Source organism: Thermobia domestica, chromosome 5 (assembly GCF_964235325.1).
Source record: "Thermobia domestica chromosome 5, izTheDome1.hap1.1, whole genome shotgun sequence".
NCBI classification, from domain to species: Eukaryota; Metazoa; Arthropoda; class Insecta; order Zygentoma; family Lepismatidae; genus Thermobia; species Thermobia domestica.
Window position 1 is genome coordinate 35921073 of NC_137458.1, and position 14008 is coordinate 35935080.

At 34.1% G+C, this 14008-nt stretch overlaps 1 protein-coding gene across 5 annotated transcripts in view; it reads left to right on the forward strand.

Annotated features, from left to right (window-relative positions):
- The window catches only part of LOC145685858 (glutamate receptor 1-like), a 42594-nt gene that overhangs the window by 13719 nt on the left and 14867 nt on the right, over positions 1–14008 (forward strand). For 4 of the 5 annotated variants that reach the window (XM_081758498.1, XM_081758501.1, XM_081758496.1 and 1 more), the window contains exons 3-4: positions 827–1003; positions 8261–8496. In XM_081758498.1, the coding sequence (XP_081614624.1) occupies positions 903–1003; positions 8261–8496 (337 nt within the window). In that variant the 5' untranslated portion in view covers positions 827–902. The remainder of the gene's footprint in view (positions 1–826; positions 1004–8260; positions 8497–14008) is intronic. The other variant, XM_081758500.1, reaches the window with a different exon arrangement.

Sequence of the window (14008 nt, forward strand, 5' to 3'; positions counted from 1 at the left end):
TATATATTAAACACTGTCAGTAGATATTACATATGTTTTGTGTTCGAAATAAGTACAAGGCGTGTTCGGAAAGTTAGTTTCGTTTTGAATAAAAGGAACTAAAACATGTTTGTTTTAAGCAAATTTATTTTTACATGAAAAAAAGCACACTTTAAACTATTTTTCGACATAGTTTCCACCAATGTTCAAACACTTGCTACAGTGGATGACCAACTTGTATAAACTTTCCTCAACGAAACTTTCCACCAGTGTCCGGCAAGTACGTATTGTTTCGTTTGAACGTTACCGCAGTGCTAGTGTCGGTGTTCCGCTAATGCGCACTAGTTTCACTGATTCATTGCCTCTAAATTGTGACTATACTATATCTTGTGATCGTTTTCAATGTTTAAAATCACTGCTGAACCCGCCGACTGTGAGATTCGTTTTGTTATCCGGCTTTTGAATGCAAGGGCCGAAATTCATCGTCAAACTGTAGAGACTTATGGTGAAAATGCAATGAATGAGGGAATGGTACGGAAGTGGGTGAGCTCGGCGGTAAGCGCTTTGAAAGTGACGACGACAGAACAAACGCTGTGGAGTTATGGTTGTCTTCACTTGACGGATGTTTCTTTGGGAAAGGTTTGGACTAGTTGGTCACCCGCTGTGACAAGTGTTAGAACATTGGTAGAAACTATGTTGGAAAATAGTTTAAAGTGTGCTGTTTTATGTAAAAATAAATTTGGCTTGAACAAACCTGTTTTAGTATTTTTCAAAACGGCATTTACTTCTCGGACACTTCTCATAAGTAAATACTTTTGTATTCTTTTTCTAAAATTCATATTTGTAGCACTGAATTTGAAAGTGTGAAGTTAACCTATGATGATTCTCGATTGCCTAATGGTTCATGGCCTGAAGTAATAGATATGGTCAGAAGAAGAAGGGTTGATGTTGGTCTTGTGGGTTTGCCTGTAACAAATCTTCTCTCTTCAATTGTTGACTTAAGCGCCGCAATTGATAGAACCAGGTATGACTAACTGGAGTTACGTATTCTTACAGAGTAGCTTTCGTAAGTTATGAAAATTTAATAACAAACTGTACAAATGCAATCTAATATCACAATTTCGCTATTAATAACGTAATAAGGTTATTTATCTACATAAATAGAGTTGAAGCAATCAGAAGTTAGTGACAGGTTTACATGAAGATCATTGAACAAGGCTCGTGTTGGGTGTGGGAAGATTTCTCATGTAGCAAGATTAATAAACCTCAGGCTATACAGGTTATTTTGTCATTTACTTTGATTGTAGCCAAATTATCATCACTTGAAATAATTGATTACCAAAATATTAATTAAATTCCTATGGGAAGTGACGTTTGTGCTTTAAAGAAGTATTTATTGTCTCTGTAGAAAGTTTGAAGACGAGAAAGTCTTCGTGTCATGAATGTCACTTATTCCATCACAGACTACTAATTAAGTGACTATAAATTCCTATTAGGCTAATACTATTCCATTCTATTCTACTATTCCTAAGATTTCCGATTTGATGTTTCAAATTTGGACAACTGCAGATTTTTGGTTTTCGAATTATTGTCCATTAGATTTTAGGTTTAGACTAAAATAAGTCCAATTATCAGTTTTGATGGTCAATAACTCGGGAATCAAACATCTGCACATATTATATTTACTACAATGTAAGACTTGGTGAAAATTGAATGAGTTTCTCCGATAGCGTCTACATAGCAATTCCTGACTTTTTGGTGAAAATTTCATTAAAAGTAAACCTCAACTCTTATCCTCAATAACTTGGGAACCAAAGGTCTCATTTTACTGGAGTTTCTTTGGTAATAAACCTTGATGAGCTTGCTAGATGTATGAATTGTGTTGTGGAGGCTCTTGGCTCCCGAAATTACTTGTCACCAAAGTTGAGGTTTGAACTTAGTCAAAAAATAAGTCCAAGTCCCAAATTTAGTGACCAATGACTAAAGAATCAAGTCTTCACTTCACCGTAGTTTGTTGTGGTGATATATCTTAGTGAGCTTGGTAGACATATGAAATACTATGTTGTGAAGGCTTTTGGCTCCCGAGTAATTAACCATCAAAGCTGAGATATGAACTTAGTCAAAAAAAATAAGCCCAAGCCCCAAATTTTATGGCCAATGACTAAGGAATCAGAAGTCTCCACTTCACTGTAATTTGTTCTAATAATAGCCTTCATGAGCTTGGTAGACATACGAAATATTGTGTTGTGGCGGGTTTGGCTTCTGAGATATTAATAATCAAAGTTGAGGTTTGAACTAGTAAAAAAAATAAGCCCAAGACCCTAATTTTATGATCAATGACTAAGGAATCAAGTCTCCCCTTCACTGTAGTTCGTTTTAGTTATAGACCTTGATGAGCTTGGTAGACATACGAAATATTGTGTTGTGAAGGCTTTTGGCTTCCGAGTTATTAATCATCAAAGTTGATGTTTGAACTAGTGAAAAAAGAAGCCCAAGGCCCTAATTTTATGACCAATGACTAAGAAATCAAAAGTCTCCACTTCACTGTAATTTGTTCTGGTAATATACCTTGATGAGCTTGGTAGACTACGAAATATTGTGTTGTGGAGGCTTTTGGCTTCCGAGTTATTAAAAATCAAAGTTGAGGTTTGAACTAGTGGAAAAATAAGCCCAAAACCGTAATTTTATGGCCAATGACTAAGGAATCAAATGTCTCCACTTCACTGTAGTTTGGTTTGGCTATAGACCTTAATGGGCTTGGTAGACATACGTATGTAATGTTCTGTTGTGGAGTGTTTAGGTTCCCCATTTATTGGTCATGAATATTGAGGTTTGAGCTTAGTCAAAAAAAAAAAAAAAAAAAAAAGTCGAAACTTCAAATTTTATGGCCAGTGAAAAGCTCTGCATATCATAAGGTTGTATATATATACTAAGTTCATATAAGTCTACCACCATGATAAATTTAATCAAGATCGAATTAGTTTTATCGATCACATACAACATACTGTCTCCGTGATTTTTTAATCAAAGTTCGAAAAATGACATTTGTTCGTTATATTTTCTCAGTATTAAAATATGTTAGTTACTACAGAAACATTATTTTAAAAATAGAATTAATTTAATTATTTCAATAAACACAAAAATTTCTTCAAGAAAGAATACGATTAGATTATGGTAAGTGCAAAATTATAATAAGGATTAGGTATACTATTTATTAAATAAAATAAATAATAATAAAAAAGGACTTTGTTATCTTTACAAATATAGAAGAAAGATTTTAAAAGAAGTTAGATTTGAAGCATTTCTAGTCAAAGGCTAATGGAAAGCGAATTTACGCTTTTTAAGAATTATTCGCTAACTTTCTCTATGCTTTTTGCATTTTTTCCCTCTTTTTATGAGATCTGAAGATACCAATGATCGACTTTGAAAGTTTATTTTGTTATACAGTGCCTAAATATTCTAGAAACTGAGAATTAACTATATTAGGGTGAATCAGAATTATGTTACCACGGAAATGGTAGAAACTTGCAATTCATCAAATGTAACAAAGAGTTTACATGACGGTCTCACCCTTCTCCATCATGTTCAACACACAAAAAAACAGCGATTACCAATAGCATTTAAAGACTCGCTGAGAATCGGAGATATCACATCTCGTATCAAATGCTTTAGGTCATTGATGTCGAGAAATCTCCTGTTATACACGCACTCCTTTACCATACCCTATAACCAGAAATCACAGGGTACCAAATCTGAGGATTATGGACGGCAGCACAGTGGTCCACCACAACCAATACATCGACCGGCAAATGTGTGGTCGTGATAGGCATGAAGAGTAAGAGTATAATGTGGTGGTGCGCCATCTTATTGGAAATATTCCTGTAAGACGGATTTGTAGTGGTACTTTATTAATAGAATACTGTTGCAATATTCTTAAGTACACGTGTAACGTCACTGTGGATAATTTTTGTAAGTAGGTTCAATTACAATAGTAGTCACAGTGAATTAAACATTCATCTTTCGGAGTCCTGTTCACGCTCTCAAATGACTCGAGGGTTTTCAGTGCCCCAGAAAATTACGTTGTTTGAAAAGGTCACTTATATGAAAAGTGAATTCATCACTGAATGCCATTACATTCAAAATGTTTTCTTGTATATTCTGCATTTCAGCTAAAATCTGACAGCGTTCCACTCTAATACGTTTCTGTGCCATTGTTAAAGCTCGAAAGACTTGGATGTGGTATGGTCGAATCCCAAGGTCGAGCTTCGCGATGCAATCTTCTGAGCAATCACTTTCTGGAGCAATCTCTTTTACACTGACGTCCTACTACTTCCCGTAATACGGAGTTTGCCTTAACACACTACCAACAACAACCCGACCCGGTAGCCGCCTGATCGTTGTTAACCCAGACATCTGGCGTGTTCATTATTTTGATAACCATCTCTATCAATATAATATAAAAGATAGATAAATGTTGGTACAATGTCGAGTAAAATATCTTATTTTAAAATAAATATTTGGTATGTTGTTAATTTATGTGTGTTTGAAACAAATATTTTCTATTATCAGGAACTGTTCATTTATTTAATTTTTGGATCAAAAGATCCAATATGTTAAAGTCAAAAATTGTCTTGTAGGCCTTATATTTGGAGAACTACATATAGTGTAGCCAAACCCAAACTTTCACTTAACTCAGTATGATGTACTTATTTCGAAAACTCGATTTAAAGGTCCTTCAAAAATTTTGTAGCCCCTGATCCAAAAATGCATCAAAAGATCCAATATATTTTAATAAAAAAAAAATTGTACGCTTTATATCTAGAGAACTACATATAGTGTAGCTAGATCCAGACAATCAGTTAACTGAATATAATGTGCTTATTTCGTTAAAAAAAATCGATTTAAAGGGCGTTAAAAATTTTTGTGGGCCCTGATCCAAAAATGCATCAAAAGATCCAATATATTTTAATCATAAAAATTTTGTACGCTTTATATGTAGAGAACTACATATAGTGTAGCCAGATCCAGACAATCAGTTAACTGAGTATGATGTGCTTATTTTGTAAAAAAAAAAAAAAAAAAAACGAAAACTCGATTTAAAGGGCGTTAAAAATTTTTGTGGGCCCTGATCCAAAAATGCATCAAAAGATCCAATATATTTTAATCATAAAAATTTTGTACGCTTTATATGTAGAGAACTACATATAGTGTAGCCAGATCCAGACAATCAGTTAACTGAGTATGATGTGCTTATTTTGTAAAAAAAAAAAAAAAAAAAACGAAAACTCGATTTAAAGGGCGTTAAAAATTTTTGTGGGCCCTGATTCAAAAATGCATCAAAAGATCCAATATATTTTAATCATAAAAATTTTGTACGCTTTATATGTAGAGAACTACATATAGTGTAGCCAGATCCAGACAATCAGTTAACTGAGTATGATGTGCTTATTTTGTAAAAAAAAAAAAAAAAAAACGAAAACTCGATTTAAAGGGCGTTAAAAATTTTTGTGGGCCCTGATCCAAAAATGCATCAAAAGATCCAATATATTTTAATCATAAAAATTTTGTACGCTTTATATGTAGAGAACTACATATAGTGTAGCCAGATCCAGACAATCAGTTAACTGAGTATGATGTGCTTATTTTGTAAAAGAAAAAAAAAACGAAAACTCGATTTAAAGGGCGTTAAAAATTTTTGTGGGCCCTGATCCAAAAATGCATCAAAAGATCCAATATATTTTAATCATAAAAATTTTGTACGCTTTATATGTAGAGAACTACATATAGTGTAGCCAGATCCAGACAATCAGTTAACTGAGTATGATGTGCTTATTTTGTAAAAAAAAAAAAAAAACGAAAACTCGATTTAAAGGGCGTTAAAAATTTTTGTGGGCCCTGATCCAAAAATGCATCAAAAGATCCAATATATTTTAATCATAAAAATTTTGTACGCTTTATATGTAGAGAACTACATATAGTGTAGCCAGATCCAGACAATCAGTTAACTGAGTATGATGTGCTTATTTTGTAAAAAAAAAAAAAACGAAAACTCGATTTAAAGGGCGTTAAAAATTTTTGTGGGCCCTGATCCAAAAATGCATCAAAAGATCCAATATATTTTAATCATAAAAATTTTGTACGCTTTATATGTAGAGAACTACATATAGTGTAGCCAGATCCAGACAATCAGTTAACTGAGTATGATGTGCTTATTTTGTAAAAAAAAAAAAAAAAAAAACGAAAACTCGATTTAAAGGGCGTTAAAAATTTTTGTGGGCCCTGATCCAAAAATGCATCAAAAGATCCAATATATTTTAATCATAAAAATTTTGTACGCTTTATATGTAGAGAACTACATATAGTGTAGCCAGATCCAGACAATCAGCTAACTGAGTATGATGTGCTTATTTTGTAAAGAAAAAAAAAACGAAAACTCGATTTAAAGGGCGTTAAAAATTTTTGTGGGCCCTGATCCAAAAATGCATCAAAAGATCCAATATATTTTAATCATAAAAATTTTGTACGCTTTATATGTAGAGAACTACATATAGTGTAGCCAGATCCAGACAATCAGTTAACTGAGTATGATGTGCTTATTTTGTAAAAAAAAAAAAAAAAAAAAAACGAAAACTCGATTTAAAGGGCGTTAAAAATTTTTGTGGGCCCTGATCCAAAAATGCATCAAAAGATCCAATATATTTTAATCATAAAAATTTTGTACGCTTTATATGTAGAGAACTACATATAGTGTAGCCAGATCCAGACAATCAGTTAACTGAGTATGATGTGCTTATTTTGTAAAAAAAAAAAAAAACGAAAACTCGATTTAAAGGGCGTTAAAAATTTTTGTGGGCCCTGATCCAAAAATGCATCAAAAGATCCAATATATTTTAATCATAAAAATTTTGTACGCTTTATATGTAGAGAACTACATATAGTGTAGCCAGATCCAGACAATCAGTTAACTGAGTATGATGTGCTTATTTTGTAAAAAAAAACAAAAAAAAAACGAAAACTCGATTTAAAGGGCGTTAAAAATTTTTGTGGGCCCTGATCCAAAAATGCATCAAAAAATCCAATATATTTTAATCATAAAAATTTTGTACGCTTTATATGTAGAGAACTACATATAGTGTAGCCAGATCCAGACAATCAGTTAACTGAGTATGATGTGCTTATTTTGTAAAAAAAAAAAAAACGAAAACTCGATTTAAAGGGCGTTAAAAATTTTTGTGGGCCCTGATCCAAAAATGCATCAAAAGATCCAATATATTTTAATCAATAAAAATTTTGTACGCTTTATATGTAGAGAACTACATATAGTGTAGCCAGATCCAGACAATCAGTTAACTGAGTATGATGTGCTTATTTTGTAAAAAAAAAAAGAAAAAAAACGAAAACTCGATTTAAAGGGCGTTAAAAATTTTTGTGGGCCCTGATCCAAAAATGCATCAAAAGATCCAATATATTTTAATCATAAAAATTTTGTACGCTTTATATGTAGAGAACTACATATAGTGTAGCCAGATCCAGACAATCAGTTAACTGAGTATGATGTGCTTATTTTGTAAAAAAAAAAAAAAACGAAAACTCGATTTAAAGGGCGTTAAAAATTTTTGTGGGCCCTGATCCAAAAATGCATCAAAAGATCCAATATATTTTAATCATAAAAATTTTGTACGCTTTATATGTAGAGAACTACATATAGTGTAGCTAGATCCAGACAATCAGTTAACTGAATATAATGTGCTTATTTCGTTAAAAAAAATCGATTTAAAGGGCGTTAAAAATTTTTGTGGGCCCTGATCCAAAAATGCATCAAAAGATCCAATATATTTTAATCATAAAAATTTTGTACACTTTATATCTAGAGAACTACATATAGTGCAGCCAAACCCAAACTATCATTTAGTATCATGTGCTTATTCCGTAAAAAAAAAACAATGGATTTAGGGGCCATTCAAACATTTTGTGGTCCCTGTTCCAAAACTAATTATTGGCCAAGATCTCAATCTTTTGATGCATTTTTCGATCATTCCTAAAATTCTTGGCCAAGATCGCAATTTTTTAATTCATTTTTTTGGATCGTTCCTAAAATTCTTGTTATTGTATATGTGTTTTAAATATTTCCTAGAAACTGGAAACTAACTTTGTCAATGTACTGTATTATGCTTATGTAACTTCTTCTACCAAATGAAAACAAAATAGCATTTCTTTCACATAATCAGTTAGAGTTATTTTAACAACTTACCTGTGTAATCGGTTACACGACTCTTTTCAGCTATCGTATTTATGTCAAACGAACGAACGATGAAGAAATCCATTGGATGAGTTTTCTGAAACCATTCAACGAGCACTTATGGTGGACGATAACAGCGACTGTAGTGACAACAGCGATTTCTCTAACGATTTTGTATCATGTAGAAGATAGCTACTTGGACGAAGCAGTGTTTCATTCATATTTCTCGGCATTTTGTGAGTCGGTGCTTTGCGTTCTTGGAGCTATTTGCCAACAAGGTATGTTAGAATATTACAGTACATTATGTATAATTCTGTTGTGTTTGGTTCTCGACTTTTCTTCTTTCACTTTTTTTTTTGTTTTTTTTTTGTTTCAAAATAGTACTGACGTATTTAAGGGATTCACTACAACAAATAAATAAATAACATAAGGTAAGCATAGTAAATTAGCAGTTTACATACTTTCTACGTTTTCATGTTTGAAAACAAAACTGAAGCATGTCACAGGGTTAATTAGGAATTGTGGATAAGTACCTTTCAATATTATTATTATTATTATTATATAATAGTAGTAATAATAATAATAATAATAATAATAATAATAATAATAATAATAATAATAATAATAATAATAATAATAACTATGCTCAAGACAGTAAAGAGTGGTGGGACAATATGACTCCTTGGAAATCCCAGAAGATAGCGTACAGCACTTTTCATTTGATGCCACCTGATGATATTTGGGGGGGGGGGGCGGGGGTGAATCTGTGTGTTTTTATTCTATCGACTGCCTTTTTGTTTCTGGGTTGAATAATGGAATATGTGATTCATCCATTGTCACAACATTTTCTAAATAATTGCATTCCTCTTTCCTAAAGCGTGTGAAATTTGCAACACATAACCAAATCCTTGCCTCTTTTGTTATCGTCAATAAGCATTCGTTGATCCCTTCGAGAAAAAAAAAAAACTTTCCTTAGGCACAGTTCGTTTGTAATTATTCGTTCTACGGTTCCCAATGTTAGCCTCAATATATCACAAATTTCCTGCATGGTGACACTCCTTATCTCTCACGATGAAATTTTCAACATGGGCAATGTTAGCATTAGTTGATTCTGTTTTTGGACGTCCAGACCTCTGCTCACCTTTCACACACGGTCGTCCTGCTTTGAACTTTCGCACCCACTTCCTAACAGTGTTTTCTGCAAGAGCACTATCACCACACACACCCTCCAATTGAATATGAATATCGGCTGCACAACGTCCACTTACGGTGCGGAATTTCAGACTTACCTGTTGCTTTTCAACCAAAAATTCCACGTTGCGGGGCAGTATCAGAAACACGTCTTACTCATTCAGGCACTGTGGGTCAATTCCTGTCACCTAGTAAACAAAACCTGCACTGTCGTAACTTAGATTTTTTCTGGAGTGGGGGGGGGAGCAAGCATTAATACGTGTATTTGGGCCTCATAGAAAAGCTGTTTTTCAAATTCTTGGGCCCCTCTTTCCATCTTTCTCTTACTCTTTATGGACACCCCGGAGCCTGTAGGCCCTCCCGCACGGCAAGGCCTGCGGGGCCGTTGGTTACGCCCCTGGGCCCGTTTCATAATGAAATACTAATTAAGGGGACAATGTTGATAAATATCAAAGCCATATGAATAAATATTATTTCTAGAGACCCTAATAGTAGACATTTTTTTACTGAAATGGGCCCACGACTTATTTTTGCTTTATTTACCTTTTGTGTGCTGTTTTGTTTGTGTAATGTAGTGAACCTGTTTGATGTTTCATTTATAATTTCATGTTCTTATCATATATGGAGTAAGATTTTTTTTTCTTAATGTGGGCCCCCTTGAACGGTTGGAAGCTTGCCTGGGGGCAGTTGCTCCCTGCCCTCACCCCCACAAGTTACGGCCCTGCTGCTTTGGGACGATGGATGAAGGTCCCCGACGTTGTAGTTGCTTCCCTGAAATCATAAGAAACGCAGACTTCAGAAAACAAATGGCATGTACTTTTGCTGTGCATCTCGTAAATAATGGAGTCAAGGTTGGTGATATAATTTAACTATACTGTTCCGACACCACTTAACTGTCGGGATAGAAACGAGAGGCACCTAAGAGGTGCGGGATAACAATACCAAATTTTTAGCAGTAAAGCACATGCTAAATGGGGGCGTCTCCACCACTAGTCTTAGGCAACTAGAACCATGAGCAAAATTAGACAGAGTAACGAATACGAATTTAGTGTTAAAATAATTTGAAAATAACCAACGCATTTTCATTGAGAATTGGTAGCAATAAGGGCGTTAAGGAATAGATGGTAGAGCAAGGGAATAGCAACTAATTTTGAACAGTCTCACCCTAATTCGAAGTAGTTCCAATCTTCTCCCTCTTACTCATAGGTGATGTTTAGGCGCTGTCCTCGAAGTTCCAGTGACTTGCAGGTTGGGTTGTCCTGATGAAGTCCATGATGAAAACTTGTCCGACAGTCAACCATGGCATTGAATGCCGGACCCAAAGGCAGAGAGACTCCGATGTGTCTCGCGTCGTGGTTGAGATCCAAAGACCCAGATCGTGCTCTCTCAATTGCTTTTGACCTGACTGTCCCTCTGACGTCAGAATAAGATGATGGTGACACCACAGAGTTTCCTGAGCGTGGTCGATTACCCAAAACTGACATTGACCAAGTTCATGTTTCTACATGTCGTCGACTCAACACAAAGTTCTCAAACTTGCTCCTGAGACTGCTAACGCTGACAGGTAAATGAACTAAAAGGAGACTCACCTGAGTCAAAGTCCTTACTTCTATATTCATTACTTCCTTGTTGTAACATCGTGTCGTGGGTAAACGAACGAAACGGACAATGTCTTGCAGTAGCCTGACTATGAGGGGCCAATGAGGTCGAACCAATTGAGAGAAGCAATTGATCTAACAAAGCCAAATTACAAACGTCACGTGTGAGACTGTTAAAGGGTGAAAGTTCTGAAGGTCGCTACCACTGTTTATTACAAATTACAAGTACAAAGATTTCCTCAATAACAGCAAAGCAATAGTTAATTAATCTTTTGATGTAAAGTCAGCTAGTGACGTACAACAGAATATTGGTGTTAATAACATCAGGCAGTGAACTCTTGAAGGCTGCTTGGCTTCCATTGATGGCTGGTTGAATTTCCACATGAAATAAAGATGTCCTAGCTTGTCCTTACTTCATATCCCGTAACAATACCTTATTATTGTAGGTAGCACTAAAGGCCTAATGTTTGTTTAAATAAGTAATGTTCTAATGATACCCGAAAATGGCCCCATCATCACCCATCCTGGACTCATACGTATTATTTCTTACATAACCATATACGACTGCACACAGCTCAAACCCCACCACAAAAGTACCGTCAGGGTCTTCGGGCCACTCCAATATGTTATTGTCAGCAGGACATTGGTAATATCAAACATTGTACCTATTCTTGTACTTTCACAGAACGCTGCTGTTCCATTTTTCTTCGCTTCTTGTATTCTCTACTTGGTTATGGTCCTTTTCCTATCAGTACCATACTATCTATGAAAAACATTACGGTCATATATGTTTATATACATATGCATCATCTCCTGCAGCTCTTCCTCCTAAAAAAAAATCTCGATCTCTTACTCTTTGTCTGGTAGCCTCAGTAAGGTATATCTACGCCATGCACCTAATCTAACCTAGCCCTCGTATGCCAATCACACTTGTACCTACCATTGCTTGTTCAATGACGTTCGCCTGGAACAGAAGGGGGGAAACATCCATTCCCCCACCAAGAAGAAATAGAATAATTAACAATGTTTAATTTTTACCGTTGAATTTACTTGATGTTTCATCATATGTAAATGTCATATTTCTCATGTCCTTCCGTCAGTCTGTAACAAAACAACTTTTAAAATTGTTAAAAATATATTATCATCATCCATTGCCAATCTAATGCTGGATAGAACTTTCTATTTAACGCTTATCAACAACCATCCATCATGGGCAAAATCCTCAAATACTTCATAAACAGCTAAAGATTAATCAAAGTCAAATTTCAAATTAAAACTTATCTGTTATGTGGTTTTATTTTTTATACCAAATATAAGTGAAAAACTAAATTTTTAAATTATCGTATTCTTATTCAAAATTTTACTCTTAATTTTTCAAAATTGAAAAAGTACTCTTCACGAGAATACAAGGAGAGCGATAATAATAATAATAATAATAATAATAATAATAATAATAATAATAATAATAATAATAATAATAATAATAATAATAATAATAATAATAATAAGACCATTTCTTGGATTCGACAACATTATGCAAAAAACGCTGCTAGATAAACCTATAATTAGTCAGGTAGAGTAGGCATTTTGTAACTCAGTACTTTAACTTATTGACCTTGAATAATAATCTAGAATAGATAACGAAAAAGGAAAAGGAAAAGGATCCGATTTTGTAAGTGTTAATCTTTCGTTTGTCACTGTTTAATGCTCTAACTATGCATGCTTTGCCTCGCTATTCGACCAAGTCTCCCATGAGTCAGATATATCAAATTTATCATGTTTAGATAATGTAATTTGAATCTCATCTCATATTCTAGACATATCAGCATATTAAATAAATTTTACAAATAATGGTGTAGGGGAATTTCATATCTTATTTACTCTTTTTTTAAATTATTTATTTTAATTAATTATACTAAATATTTTATCGTAGGCTGTTAGTTATTAAAATATATTTATATGCATTTATCGTTTATTGTATTCATTGTAATCCATCTGTCATGCACTATTGTGCCTTATTGCTAATCACTATATTGCTTAAAGAATCACTTTACCTTTTCCTATGTTCAGGGTTCAATCCCCTTGGCTCACTTAGTTCACTATATTAACTCAGCATCATCATCTACTCATCAAAATCTGTTGTACTCTATGACGTGCACCTCACATCGTTATTATTAAGAGGACGGTATATTTCACAGTAGGACTCCTTAGAACTAAGGTAAACGCACCGGATTTCGACAGGTTAAGGACCTTTTTCAAAATCATATGCCTATTGTGGCCATAATATTGGTCGGTGTTGGTCCATTTTTTTTTCTTGAAATGTACAGTCTCTACTAATTCACTACTCTACTAAAAGTCACTTCAAGGCTCAAATGCTAATGCTAAAATTTTTTATGAAACTGGAACTCGCCAATCGAACCCGAATTCGACACACACCTCCTGGTTTCGACAGTTGCGGTATCTGAATTCGGCACCTTCAATTATATCCATGTAAAACATTAAGTCAGCATTATTATTAGTAGTAATCTCTTCTCAGCTTCAAATATTGTTTTATTATTATGAAGAAATTATCAGACGGGCAAAAGAACACAACTTAAATTTTCTGAACTGAGTAGTTACTTCGATGATCCTCAATTCGACATGCTGGAACCTGATTTCGACATTCCATGTCGAACTGAGGTTACAACTATAGGAGAATTATGCAACAAATAGCTTTATGAAAAACTTTGAACATACTTGTACTTTTAGATATTCAGTTAAAATTATATTTGCACTACTGAGCATGAATTCGACAACCTAGTCGAAATCCGGTCCACGTTACTAAAGTACAAAGTAAAGTCAAATATTACGAAATAAAGGCTCGTGTTTTCGACATCCCCCCGTTCATGTTACATCACAACCTTTGTCCTCACAGAAGAAAACAAAACGCACTGATTGAAACTCCTTTACAACATTGAAGTACCACTATTTGCTTGAAGCAAACCTAACTTTAATAAAAGTC